The sequence below is a fragment of the Lactuca serriola genome, chromosome 2 (genome assembly GCF_051521515.1).
Source record: "Lactuca serriola cultivar US96UC23 chromosome 2, Lser_US96UC23_V15, whole genome shotgun sequence".
In the NCBI taxonomy this organism is placed as follows: domain Eukaryota; kingdom Viridiplantae; phylum Streptophyta; class Magnoliopsida; order Asterales; family Asteraceae; genus Lactuca; species Lactuca serriola.
In genome coordinates, this window is record NC_136409.1 from 150,873,044 (window position 1) to 150,888,333 (window position 15,290).

The window sequence follows — 15,290 nt, forward strand, 5'->3', positions numbered from 1 at the left end:
TCTACGGAGCATGATTTAGTGGACGTAGTGTGGCGTTGTGATGAGAATGAGAGTATAGGTTGAAGCTACGGGGAGCCGTAGTATTCACTAGTCAGAGGGTGTTATGATGCTACGAGGAGCCGTAGTACTCACAAGTCAGAGAGAGAGAGAGAGAGAGAGTCGTGATACTACGGGGATCCGTAGTATTCACTAGTCAGAGGGTGTTGTGATGCTACGGGGAGCCGTAGTACTCACAAGTCAGAGAGAGAGTCGTGATACTACGGGGAGCCATAGTATTCACCAGTCAGAGGGTGTTGTGATGCTACGGGGAGCCGTAGTACTCACAAGTCAGAGAGAGGGAGTCGTGGTATTACGGGGAGCCGTAGTACTCACTAGTCAGAGGCTGTCGTGATGTTGCGGGGAGCCATAGTACTCACTAGACGACAAAAGAGTGTTCTCCGATCAGTGTATGATGCAGAAGAGTTTTAGGTTTGATGTAGCACCTGGTTCCCGGTATGTATTTCTTGTAATTTAAAATTCTAATTCTTGCATTTTTGCCTTGGACTCAGTGAGTTGAAGGACCGACTCGCCGAGTAGGAGCGGGATGAGACGCGGGGTCTGAGCCTTGGACTCGGCGAGTAGGCCCTGTTTGGGCAAAAACTCTAACCCGAGTATTGTCACCCTATTTAAGCACATTAACTCGGCCCCTTGTCCTTAACACTTCCAGAGAGCTGTAGTGAGAGTCCCTAGTCCCCCATATTGTGCTTGTGAGTGAGTTCTTGCTTGGTGAAGGGAATTGAAGCTTAGAAGAAGAAAAGAAGAGATTGAAGAGTGCAAAAGAGGGAGTAGATCCGAAATCTACATTGGGAGAAGCTTCCATTCAGGTAGTAAATTTTCTACCTTGATCTTTAGTTCATTAGATCCCATTTTGTCCCAATTTGGTGGTTTTCAAGCCCTAAAACACCAAACTCCATGTGTTTGTGCTTAATGATCTGAAAGGACTTCAGATCTAGACCTGATGGACGTGTTAGAAGCATAAAGTTGATGTGGTTGAAGTGATTGAGGACCCCATTGTGTGCATGACCTCTTAAAGAGCTTGGAATTGCATTTTTGAGCTTATAGGGCCATGCATGCACGTAAAGTTTGCAACTTTACGTGTTAAGCATGCCCTAGGAGCATAGATCTGTGGTCTTGAAGCGTTGCATGTCTCAGATTTGGCTTATATGGAAAATGGGTCAAGGGACTCGGCGAGTTCTATGAAGATGGCCTTAGACTCGGCGAGTTGGAAGAACAACTTGGCGAGTCCTATGAAGATTGCCTGGTACTCGACAAGTTGTTCTTCAAACTCGGCGAGTCATATGAACTGTTACAGAGTACGAGGGGTTTAAGTGATGGAAGTCCAACCCTTCGTGTTTGCACGTAGAATTAGCAATCTAGCATGTTACAATAGTCCCAAAAACCCAAATCCTCATGAAGGATGCTTGGATGAGGATCTGGAAGTGAGTGGGAGGTCTGCTCGCATGGACTCGGCGAGTTGTTCTTGGACTTGGCGAGTCGGATCGCGAGCCGATACTATCGTCCCGAGTAGTGAGTTAAGGGCGACTCAGTGAGTGGGAAAAAGGGACTTGTAGAGTGGGACCGGGTTAGTGGGAGAAGGACTCGGCGAGTCGGTGCCATGACTCGGCGAGTCCAGTCAACTGGAAGTTGACCTTGACCAAGGAGTTGACCTTGGACCAAGGGAGGGTCAGTCATCTGACCTAAGGGTGTGTATGAGAGGCTAATCTATGTTTATGATTTATAGCCGGAGGATTTCCGATTCAGCAGTCAGGCACTTAGCAAACAGACTTCATCAGCTACTTTCGAGGTGAGTTACCTTCCAGTAGCTGTGGGTCTACGACCATAATGCCGGCCCACCAATAGGAGTTGTATGTTAGATGATTGTCTTTGTGATATTCATCTAGGGTTGCTACTATCTGTGATATGCTTATGTGCTAGTATGATATGATACTATGTGCTAGTGACAGTAGGGGAGATAGCCCCCAAAATACTGGTCGATAGGGCTGAAGGGGCGGTCATGCCTAGCCATGCTAGATGGATTATGTGATATGTGATATGTGGTAGTAGTAGGGGGTGAAATAGTCCCCAGCATCCAGTCGAGAAGGCCGAAGGGAGACCAGCACCCAGATATGCTAGTCAGTATCCGGTCGAGAGGACCGAAGGGGAGGCCAGCACCCAGATATGCTAGCCAGTATCCGATCGAGAGGACCGAAGGGGTAGGTCGGGCACCCGGATATGCCTGACAATATATGTATGTTATGTGGTTATATGGTATGTGGTACAGTGGGGGAACTCACTAAGCTTCGTGCTTACAATTTTCAGTTGTTGTTTCAGGTACCTCTTCTGTTAAGGGGAAGGAGCTGGCGCGGTAGCGGCGCATCACACACATGCTCTTTTGTTTTCCGCACCATGAGTCGTTCTGGGATTTTGTACTCTGACATTATCATGTTTTATGTTTTGGTTTACGGCCACGAGACATGTTTTATCAAATGTTATGATTGTATGATATTTTGTTACAAACGCTTTTACAAATCACTTAATTAAAAATGAAAATTTTGGCCCATATTTTTGGGATGTTACACTTGAGTAGCCCTAGTATTGAGTTTTTGGGGCCTGGTGGTTGAACCAGGGGCGAGACTGGGGTCTCTGTCTCTGTCGCGAATCATTATATTTTGTTTTGAGTTGTGATTGTCGCAAAAGGAGGGAATTGGGATGGTGGTCACGGGAGGAAGTTGGTGGAGGGACTCGGCGAGTTGGTGCTTAGACTCGCCGAGTAGGGTCGCGGATTCTCATCTGGGTTCATGGCTGGACTCGGCGAGTCCACGCTGTTTAATGAAACCCTAATTCCCGGGGATTAAGACCTATTTAAAGGCCCTTATGGCCTTCAATTGCGGCTACCGGTTGATAAAGAGGAACCCCAGAGTGTGTGATCGATTTGAGAGACAAAGGAAGCCATTGTTGATATTTGTGTGAGTGTTTTTGCATGAAGAAGGTGACCAAGGCAAGGGGGAGCTGAAGAGGGTGCGATTTTGTGAAGTTCAGAGCCAGAGACATCATTCTTGAGGTATTGATTCGACCCTTCTTCAGTTTTGGTGATTTTCTTTGGAGTTAGGGTTTTCTAAACCCTTTAGAGACTAGATTTGGTGAGCATTTGGTCCCTTCTTGTGTTAGGGCTTTGGATCTGGATACAAAGAGGTCCAGAGACCTTAACCCTTTGAGCCTTATGTGTGTATATGGAAGAAATGAGACTAGGATGTCATATTAGAGGGCATTTCTTCAAATAGAGTTCTTGAGCCTTTGCATGAGCACCAAGATCGGAGCTTTACGTGATTATCATGCTTGGGAAGGTCAGATCTATGAGTTAGAGGGACGGATCTGACCTCAGGAGGTCTCTTGAGCTTGAGCATGGCATAGACTCGCCTAGTACCAAGAGCAGACTCGACGAGTAGGGTTAGGGTTTCCCCATAGTTCACTCAGTGAGTTCTTGCCGAGTTAGGGGAATGACTCGGTGAGTCAGAGGGAATTAGAGGACTGGAGTTCAAGGCGGAACTCGTCGAGTTCATATTGGGACACGACGACTTGAGTCGGGGTGGCCCCGCGATTCATGTCAGGTGTAACCCGTTGAGCAGGGGAAAGACTCGATGTGTCATGCGAGACTAGAGGGTTAGTGGACACGCGTAGACTCACCGAGTCACCCAAGTGCACTCGGCGAGTCGGGTCAAAGTCTGACCGTTGACTTTTGTTGACTATTAGGGTTTGGTCAACAATGGGGCCTTTGAGTCAAGAGAGGGGTAAAATGGTCTTTTACCCTTTTGAAGGTGCCAAGGGAGGGTTGAGTCTAGCCTCGAGAGTTATCTTTATGAGAGTATTTACTTTATGTGATTAGGCGGAGGCTAGATCGTATTTCCACCAAGTCAGAGATTTACCGAGACATCTGAGGTGAGTCTTCTCACTATACTTTACCTAGAGTGGTAACAGAGTTATGTGACAGAGTTATTGTATGTTATCTATGTGATGTGTGACACTGCATTATTTCTATGTGATTTATGTTGTGTGTATATCAGAGTTAGATCCGGAAGGTCCACAGAGCTAGGACCAGAGGGTCCACAGAGTAGGGCCCATAGAGTTATAGCCTCGAGTGGCTAATATGTGTTATATGTGATATTCTTAGTGTTATGTGCCAGTGTATTTGTATGCTATTTATGTGTTGAGATTTATTGTGATATGTGATATGCATGATTCAGAGTTATCAGAGTTAGTACCTTTGGGTCCATAGAGTTAGGGCCAGAGGGTCCACAGAGAGTTGGGACTGGAGGGTTCCACTGAGACATATTGACCAGAGGGTCAACCGAGTTATAGCCTTGAGTGGCTAATATGTGTTAGAGTGGTATTTTGGGGAACTCACTAAGTTTCGTGCTTATAGTGTTTTGTGTTATATGTTTCAGGTTTTCTCAGGATCACGGGACGGCACCGGCTCGATTGTACACACCAGAGGAAGCGTTTGTTTTGAGGATCCTGGTTTATTAATTAATTGAACGAAAGAGTCATGTATTGTAATTTAAACAAAAAGAAGATTTTTATGAAAGGTGTTAATAAGATTAACGATTTTAAATGAAAAAAATTGTTTTGAAAATTTCGGCGTTACATTATTGTGACGATATCTATAGCGACGGCAAAAACTATCTATTGCGACGGGGCTATGGAGACGAGAGCTATAGAGACGACATGTCGTCCCGGACACCTATTGGGACGACTTTTTTAACCTATAGAGACGACATTTGTCGTCCCTATAGGCCCCGTTTCTTGTAGTGATATATATATATATATATATATATATATATATATATATATATATATATATATGTATGTATGTATGTATGTATGTATAACTATAAATTATATACCAAATTTCCATCGTCACACTAAAAAAACTGTTATGATTCAACATGTCTCCTAAAGCTAGAGGCTTGACTTTGGACATGTTTGACAAAAGTAGTTGAAAGCTAGTAGCGGGTAGCAGGTAAATGATAGTTGGTAGCTAGAAGCTATAGTTTTTATTTGATATACAAGTATTTGGTAAAAGTAGCTAGAAGCTTTTGAAATATGTAATTACACAAAATGACAATTGTTTAAAATAAATAAATATATAAATATATTTTTAATGGCAATTTTGGAAATTGATTTCAAAAGCTTAGTAGCGTTTTGTTAAACGCTACATGAAGTAACTTTTAGATTTGAAGCGTTTTGTTTAAACTAAAATTTGAACGTTCATATTGCCAAACTGTCAAACGAAACATTTTGATTAAACTAGAGTGTTTTGTCGAAAGCTAAAAAATAAAAAGCTCCCAAAACCACTTTGTGCCAAACATGTTCTTTGCCGTCACGTTGTTTAGAACCTTAGGTAAATTATTTAACATAGAAAAAGCTTTTAAAAATAATTAATGAATGAAAATATCTTAATTAATAGATTTTTATTTTATATAAGTTTTGATCTTTACATGTCCATGGTTTTTAACTATAGCCTTCTTGTTGTAACCTAAGATGACATTTTCATATTGTGGTCGGTGTTTTTGGTGAGTGCCAGCAACGGATCCTTTCGTCTGGAATGACTCATTCCAAGGTCAAATGACACATTAGGCGGTAGCCATTCAAAAGCCTTAGAGACGATGCCCTAGTTTAATAACTGATTACTTTGCCTTGCTTTTTGTCTAAACAGATTGATTGAATGTATGAGGTAGGGCCTTCTTTGCCAAAGTAACGAGCAGGGCTAGTCCTGAAAAATTAAATATTCTTAAAGGCCTAAGACGAACAAGAAAAAAAGCCCTTATCTTTAATATAATTTTTTATTTTTAAACAAAAATATATAATGAAAAAAATGGGCCTTGTGCAACTGCCCACTTCCCCCCCCCCCCCCCCCCTCCCTCTCTCAACGCCCCCATGGTAACGAGGCCCTTCTAATAGGAAGGGGGACGTTGAGACAAGGAACTTTGGTTTGACGTTCGATGTTCAACGTTCGACATTCGACGCTGGCTGGGTAACAATTCCAAAGATGGAGGAAGTTAAAACATACTAAAAAGGATAGGAATGAGACTTTTTAGGATTACAGCCTAGAAGTTGGCTACCTATAATATAAGGACCCTTCACTGCACACTTTAGATAGATGTTTCCATCCAATCAAAGATGGCACAGCGCCACTAATCTAAAGGAAAAAGAGTTATCTTTGCGCTACTAGACATCCTTACTCATATTATAGTGCAAGTTAGGTTTGGGTATGTCGGGGCTTGAACCGGCGACCATTAGGTTAAAAGCCTAATGCTCTACCAAAGCCATACACCCCAAAAAAGATGTAGTACTAAATAAGGATCAATGCGGAAAAGAAAAGAGGGCGGCCTTCTCCATCATATTAAAAAGTTGATATAACAAAACTAAAAGCTATAGACAATAATTAAAAGCTTCATTTATAATAATAATAATAAACAAGTTGTCTGATTTTTGTTGAATTTGTCAACCACAACAGTGGCGGATGTAAAGGGTTCCCGAGGTGGTCCCGGCAACTACTCGATTTCATCTTAGAAGGGTAGAAAAATTGAAATTTTATTTTTGTATTAGGATGCAACTACTAAAAAAATTATGTGCAACTACGATAGTCTATAGGTCCAAAAGTAAAGCAAAATGATTGGAAAAAAAATTGGGTGTCACTACTGCTAGACATTTTTGTGACCGCCCCTAGAGCCCATCCTTCGGTTTTGGTCTATTTGTTGCATTCTCGATTTCAATTAAACGAGAGGAGCGAAAGAAATTGGAAAGAAATAGGAAAATCATGCTCCTTGGCATTTTATTTTGTAAAGAAAAAAAAAAAGATTTATGAAAATCTTTCCTCCCAAAGTGTTGGAGATTTGGGGAGAAAGATATCTATCGTTGATCTAAATCTTGAACATTTACCTAATTACCCTTTAGGTATCTTTCTCAAGCCAGCATAGCGTAACCTCTCTTCCTCGCCATTGTTCTCCGCTCCACCACCAGCCTCCAAGCCACTGTGCCTTCTTCATCCCTGCCACAGGTACGTTGTTGCATATTTCATTATTAATTCTTCTTTATACTTAGACGAGTCAGTTATAACCTTTGTTACTTCTTAAAACCCAATTCTACTCTGTTCCATCGATTTCTTGCTGAGGTAATAACATCCTTTTTTTTTTCTTTCTTATAAGTCGCATTTTGATTGTGCTACTAAGTACATATAAACGTTAACGTTCAATGGTAATTTTGAGAAAACGTTGGTGATCGTGTTGGATAAGTTACTAATGAATTCTCATGATCAATACTCAGTAGTAGTTCAATACTATGTTCATCCCATATGATTGCAACTAGTTACAACTTTCAATTTGTTTTATGGGTTTAATTGACATAATTCATGCTAAATATACTATTGTTGGTTGGATCAACACAGATTGATTATAACTTTCTTTTAGATGCCCATAATCATATCCAACATACATTTGGGCATTATGTATTGATGTATTTGCAGTCTAAAGATATAATTGTAAAGGGAAAATGACTAACAAGCCCAAGGAAGATTCCAAACCGTTCAAAAAACATCAATCATGTTTTGTCGTTTCAAGAAAGTCCAACGAACTTAACCTTTTGTCTAAAAAAGCCTAACGAAGTTTCTAAACCATTCAAAAAACCACAATCATGTTTTATCTGTTCAAAATGTTAAATTAGTTGGATTTTTTTTTCAATAGACAAAACATGATTTGGGTTTTTTTAACGGATTGGAAACTTCGTTGGTCTGACAAGTCATTTTCCGGATATGATAATAAGTCATTCTCTTCTTTGACTTTCATAGAATTTAATAAAAGTAGAACTTAGTTGGGTTTTCTTAGACAAAATGTTAAGTTCGTTGAGTTTTCTTGAACAGACAAAACATGATTATTGGGGGTTTTTGAACGGACTGGAAACTTGTTGGGATCGTAAGCATTTTCTCTAATTGTAAACTTGTAATTTCTTTTCTATTCTTTTCAACCTGGGAACACATAAAATATTTATTTTCCTGTCATTTCTTTTGAACTCAGGAACACAGTGTTAAAGTTCATCCTTTCACCACCACGAAATTCCCCCATATCAGATCCTACTCCCTCCAACATCCTCTCATGGCGAATGTAGCTTTCCAACTACAACCCAATTTCAATTTCAACCCTTTGTTCCAACAGACATTCCGTTCACCTCCACTTCGCTCTTTACCAATCAAGTTGTCTTTTGCTTTCAAATTGAACTACTCTTCTTACAAGATGATCAGATATTCCCCCAAATTGAGAGTTGAATGCTTCTTTATGAGCCCTAAGCCTAAAGGGGAAAATGTAATCGGGGGAATTGGAAGCCTGGAAGATAACGATCATAACCATAGTTGCACTGCATTGGCTGCATCCAGTGGAGTTGGGTCAACGGTTGGACTTCAACCATCGGTTGGAGATGAATTAGGTTTTGGCGCCTCCATGATGATGTTGGGTTCCATTCTTACGGTGGTGGCCTTCTGCTTAGTGGTTTTTAATACCGAGAGAAAAAGTGTTCTGAAGCTTCAGGTATTATGCTCTTTCGACAATTATTTATATCTACTCCATAACCTCAATTACAAATTCAAATTTTGTAATGAGTAGCTGTTATACATTGTATTTTTAAGGTTGGATTGTCGGGTACTAGTAGATCACTGCAAAAGGATCTCAATCGGATTGCTAAGACAGCTAATAGATACAGCCCGGAGGGCTTGAGCTCCGTAGGCTTGAGCTATTTATTACAAGGTAATGAATGATGTTTACATGATCAAATTATATCACATAACCACATTAAAATGACTCATGCTCATTTATAAACATATGTTCATAGATGAACATGAAATCACCAATGTTCATAAATGAACATAGGTCATTTTCATGTAATTATATGGGTATATCGTATAATTGGGTCAGATTGAGATTTTCAATAAGTTTAATAAATGGGTTGAACTCGAACCAAATTCTAAGTCGACCCATTGTCAGTTATATTTATCATAAAATTAGGCAAAAGTTCTATTAATCTTAAGTCTTTATTAGTTGTATGATTTTTTTATTAATGTTTAAAATGATTTGGTTTTGGTTTCAGAGACAACACTAGCTCTACTTCGACATCCTGATTTTTGCATCTCTGGTTATTCCTCTGTATGTACTTCTCTATCGCCTTTCCTTATTTTTTTTCTCTTTTAACTTGTTCTTTCTAGATTAAGTAAAAAAATATTCATATATAGTTCATCAAATTAAGGGTCGTTTCTCTTTTCCTCATAAATTCCTTTGTGTAAAGTGGTTGAATGAACAATGATGTCTATTTGGATATAAGTTCTTAAGTGTTGTATACATAACGCCTTTTTCTTTTTCATACCGAATCAATCAAGATTAAATGGTCATTTTATTCTTACATTCCAAAAAACAAAATTCACAATATTCATCAATTTATCATGGGAGGATTAAGAGGAAAATGGAAAAATGACAAATGTCTAGGTCAATGGCTAGAGACTTAATAGTACATTAAGCTAGGTTTTTTTTTTCGCTTAATCCATTAAGGCATGTCCATAATAAGTCAAAACGAAACAATCATGTCTGTTTCTTGAGATTAAGTGCTTGACTCATTAATGTCAAAAAATATCATATCCCCATCAAGTAATAAAGAAACAACACCTTACCATCCATGTAGCAAAACTATATTTGTAGACCATTTATGTAGCACGAAAGTGCGTCATTAAAATTAATTACTTTTTTAGAACATTGAATTAATGTTTGGATTTTGGTATTTTAATTTTTTAGGTGTATACGAAAAGGAGCATAAACGAAGTTGAGAACCAATTTAATCAACTTTGTATTGAAGAAAGGGGTAAATTTGCTGTGGAGACATTAGTCAAAATCAACAACATCGGAAAGCAACATGCAACAACTCAAATATATAAAGACTTCCGTAACGAGTATATTGTGGTCAGTACTTTTGGCTTCTTTCTCTCGTAAGTTGTTCTTTCTGCATTAAGTCAAAAAGAAACAATAATATATAGCTTACCAGATTAAGTCATGTTCCCATTAATCGTATAGATTACGATCATTGTGGCTGCTGAAGGCGGATATAACCTGCCGACTATAAACAGCAGTGCAAAATTAAAGGAAGCATTGATAAAACTGGCGACTATTCCTTCAAGCAGAGTTAAGGTGAGACCTATGCCGCCTTTTTTTTTCTAGCTAAAAAATCATAAATTTTTTTTCCTGATGGAAGTGCTAACTATTTGGTAAAACTACAGGCACTGGTGGTGCTTTTGACACCACCAAATGAAAATGATGCTGTTACAGAACAAAAATTTCTTGAAGATTATTCGCTGTTGCATCCTCTATAGGTAACTTGATATGATGCTTTCAACAATTTGTACATGTTATATTATGTGTGGAAACAGTGGAAGTGTGATTCTGAATGTTTTTTTTTTCAACAGCAGGTCACCTAAATGTTGAAGCTTTTGGGATTTGAGACCTCTCCAAATTGGAATGTTCATATAACTCTTGTGATAACTTTTGCAGTGGTATGGTATTTTATAGCAACAAGAGAAAGATATAAGCTTTTGTGGCTTCAGGGTTGTAGAAAACATTCATTTTTGGGACTTGAATTATATTTTTTTTTTTGAAGAAATATTTTTCATGAGACCAGATATCATGGATGTTTGGATCTTTTTTTTTTCAAATCGTAGTGAGATTAAAAGTTTATTCAAGTTAAGGATATTTAGAGGTGATTTATCTAACTAGTTCTAATTTTGAATATAGAGATGATTATCCCTTTCTATAATGAACTCGATTATAACTTTTGTAATATTTATAAAGTCTACATTGTGTATATTTTTTACTTTGGTTTTAATTGATCTTGTGGCATCTTTTTTTCTTAGATTTTCTTTGAATTTTAGAAATAGTACTTTTTCAGCTTGCTTAATACAACACTAGGTGAATACTCGCGCATTGTGTAGAATACAACAATATATTTGAAATCTTTATAAATATATGTTTTTTAAATATATCAATGACGTTGTTAGCTCTTATATAATAAATCTTATAATAAATTAGTATAAACATTGTTCATTGAGAATTATATGATAATGTAGACATCTTTTAAAATTTTATAATCTCAATTGTCTTAATGACTTCTACATACGGGTTACTCATGAATAAAATTAAATATAATATATGGTTTATTTATAGTTGTTGTTATGATTAATTAATTTTAAAAAGTTTATTTGCTTAAGATTTTAATTTCGATCACTGTAATTATTTAAAATATCAAACATTGTTTTTGTTTTTACAGGTAAAAATATAATTTTTGTAAATAATGTTACTTTTAACTATTGTTGTTGTAAGTTATTAAAAATAATGTATTTGGAAACTTTTGGTTTCAGAAATGTAACATTTTTAAAATTTACTTGATAAATATTGTTAGTTTCTTTGATTATAATTATTTAAAACAATAAATATTTTTTTTAAAGATAACATTATAATTTTTTATATAATATTACTTTTAACTATTCTTATTGTAAATTATTTTTAAGCTACTTATTTGAAAATTCTTAATGATTATAAAAAATAATTTCATTGTTTTTTTTAATTAGTTTAGGTTTAACACTATAATTTATAACTTTTAATTATTTATAAAATAGTCTCTTGATCTTTTTAAAGTTTAACTGAAATTTTGATCTAAGCTAACAGTTTAACACTATATTGTAATTAATAATTTAACTATTTTGCATAAAATCATAAATTATACATAAGTTGTCACTTTAAAATGACAATTGCTCACATACGACAACATATCTAAACTAATAAGTTAACTATAATATGTTTAAAAATTAAATTCATAATTTTATAAATAGAAGTAAAATATGATATTTTAATATTTTAGTTTAGTTAATTTATTATTAGAATTTAGTTTTTGCATTAATTTAACATTATTAACCAATTTATAATAATTATTAGAAAGAAATGGGAAAGTAATGGAGGTTTCCAATGCATGTGGTGCAAGTAAATATATATTCTTTATAAGTATATATTGACTAGGTGAATGCCTATGTGTTGTGTAAGTATAAATTACGTGGTTAAAATTTTAAGAAATGTGTGTGGTTGAAAATAATTGTGTTATTGACATTACCTATATAATAATAATTCTTATATTAAGTTGATAGATAAAATTGTAACTTTTGTATCAATATGATTAGAAAGCACTGCAAGAAATGTGATCATTAGTGGCGACAAGTGTCGCCACTAAAGAGTGTGTATGTCGCTGCTAAAGCTATTATCAGCAACTTGTCGCCGTAAAAAGGTCACCGTTATTGCCGCGCCACAAATGCTCAATATGTCGCCGCTAATGTTGTGCCGCTGCTAATGCTTACGTGTCGCTGCTAAAAGATTTTCATTTTTTATTTAACATTATAATTATAAAAAAAAACTATATAATATGCATAAAAACTGCTACAAAACTTAATTTTGCAGAAAAATAGTTCGAAACATTAACCACACTTAATACTATATATAATCCAAAATATTAATTCGTACACAACCAGTCCAAAATAATCATCCAAACAAAGTGCAATATATCCAAAATATTAACTCAAACAAAACATTTCATAAATCCTAAAAAAGTAGCAACTCATCCTCATCACTCCCCTCGTTTCCTTCGTTATCATTTCGTGGCGGCAATGAGCGAAACCAGTATGTCGGTGCCGCAGAACAGGTCGAATCCTTTAGTATTATTTGCAGCATTTCCAACTACAAAGAAAACAAAATATATCACGAATATATCATAATAGCATTGTACTTTCAAAATTTTACCAAAATACAAAATACCAACATATCAAACTATAACCAACATATCATTATAGCATTCTACTTTCCAAATACACTTAAACATACATCATACACAATATATACATTATAACATTGTACTTACTTTTCATTTTTCCATTATAGCATTGTACTTTCTAAAAAATTACAAAACTACAAAATACCAACATATCAAACTATAACCAAACTACATGATACACAATATTGCATATACATTATAACATTGTACTTTTTTTCATTTTTCCATTATAGTATTGTACTTTCCAAAATTTACTAAAATACAAAATACCAACATATCATTATAGCATTCTACTTTCTAAATACACTTAAACATACATCATACACAATATTGCATATACATTATAGCATTGTACTTTTTTATTTTTCCATTATAGCATTGTACTTTCAAAAAAAATTACCAAACTACAAATACCAAAACAATTACCAACATATCATTATAGCATCCTACTTTTTTCGTTTTTCCATTATATTATTATACTTTTCAACTTAAACTAACAATTATATGTGATTGTGGTGGTTCTTGTGTCATCAGTTGTTCCTGATCGTATACAGACATAGTCGTAGAAGGTTTACGCCCAATGCCTCTGATATGTCCGCGTCGAACACCCTATATTCTTTCAAAATAATTTTTTAGATCAGTTGGTGTTAGACTGCTTGCTTCAGAAGAAGCTTGGGTTTGTTGATTGATCTCTTGGAGTAAAGCATTATGTCTTTTTAAAAATGATAAGCATTATAAAAATTAGATTTCTAAATACCCCTTAACGATATAAACACTTATATAAAAATACAAATTAACCACTTACGTATTGTTGCTCACAAACAGGACTACTAAATACCCATTGGCGATTGGTATTAGCCTTACGAAATGCTTCAATTCGAGTGTTGTCCTATATAACATTAAAAATTAGATTAATTATATTTTAAATAAATAGTTAAATATATCATAACTTACTTCTTTGAAACAGGCATTGTTATATGAGCTCGACCCCCCCCCCCCTCTGTTTACAGTTTGTTGTTTTGCATGGACTTCTTGGTTTGACGCCGGACGCTTTAAAAATTCGGCGTTAGAAATGTTCGACTACCTACGCCCAATTTTCATGTGACATGCCCTTGGGGGTTTTCTAATGCCATTGGGATATCTGCAGCCCCCAGTATCCTTAAAGTAAGTATGGTCTTTATTTCCCGGTCTCTGTAAATTTTTACAAGACTCGCATTAATGGTCCACAACAACTGAGCACGCTCGAGACCCACGTTAATCTTATTCAAATCAAACTTATTCTACAAATACAAAAAAGTTAGTTAATTAATTAAATACCAATCACAACTAAACTTAAATATTATCCTAATTACATTTAGATGCACGACTGTTGCATTCCTTAAAGTGGGGGAAACATTCTCACAACCATATATGCTGAAAGGGATGGTCATCTACATATATCTCCCAATATCATGTGAAAACCAATTAGCATGCTTCCCGACAGGGGAATATGTGATTTCCCTATCGAAATCCAAATCCACGGGCTTTCCCTTGTTTACATGTATCAACTTTCCTAGCTCGATGTTTTTTGTTAAACCCCTTCTTTTTTTTGGAAGCCCACTTAAAAAATACAATTAAAAATATTAGTCACAATATCTTATAATAAGTTAATAAAAATAGCTAATAAATATATCATAATAAGACTTACCATCATGTTCGTGTTGTTCACTTCCAAAGCCTACTAAAGGTGGTTGATCCCCGACTCCATCACCTCCATGTCCTAGCCATAATATCGGCCATCATGGTAAAGAGTATCGCCCAACTAAACATCATATCTATATAGCCTTTTAAAATTATAAGATGTATAATATAGAAACACAATATGAATAAAAGTTAGTTATCCTGCAAAATTATAAGATATACAATATAGACACCCAACATGAATAAAAGTTAGACAAACAATATGAATAAAAAATCGATTTCAAATAAAGTTTCTATTACAAAAAAAAACACATGATTTTTTTAATCAGAATCTCCCTCATATACTGCAATGTCTTCTTCATCAGTATCATAATCAGAATCATCATCATCATAATCAATCTCTTCCTCGGAAACATTATCGATTCTACCCATTGGCGGAGGCACTTCGGTCTCGTCCTCATCATCATAATCATCATTGTTTTGAGCTACGTCAACATTGTTTTAAAAGTATTGTGAGAAGTTGATAAAAAGTCTAGCACAGGATGAAGAGTTGTTTTGAACTACGTCAACATTTCCGGCCTCTAGGTTGTCAACATTTTGGAAAGAGTCGTCGTAAGCATTTTGGACACGAGCATTGTCAGATAGTAGATCCCATATACTTTGATGATTAACAT

The 15,290-nt window shown here is 36.0% G+C and overlaps 1 protein-coding gene across 1 annotated transcript; it reads left to right on the forward strand.

The window, feature by feature from the left end:
* Positions 1-8,114: 8,114 nt before the first annotated feature.
* Positions 8,115-10,883, forward strand: LOC145090499 (FLUCTUATING-LIGHT-ACCLIMATION protein 1, chloroplastic-like). The gene is made up of 7 exons (XM_079028678.1): positions 8,115-8,615; positions 8,714-8,831; positions 9,172-9,227; positions 9,867-10,031; positions 10,143-10,256; positions 10,346-10,438; positions 10,535-10,883. The coding sequence occupies exons 1-6, from the start codon at positions 8,187-8,189 to the stop codon at positions 10,436-10,438; spliced, it is 975 nt and encodes a 324-aa protein (XP_078884804.1). The 5' UTR covers positions 8,115-8,186; the 3' UTR covers positions 10,535-10,883.
* The last annotated feature ends 4,407 nt before the right edge of the window (positions 10,884-15,290 follow it).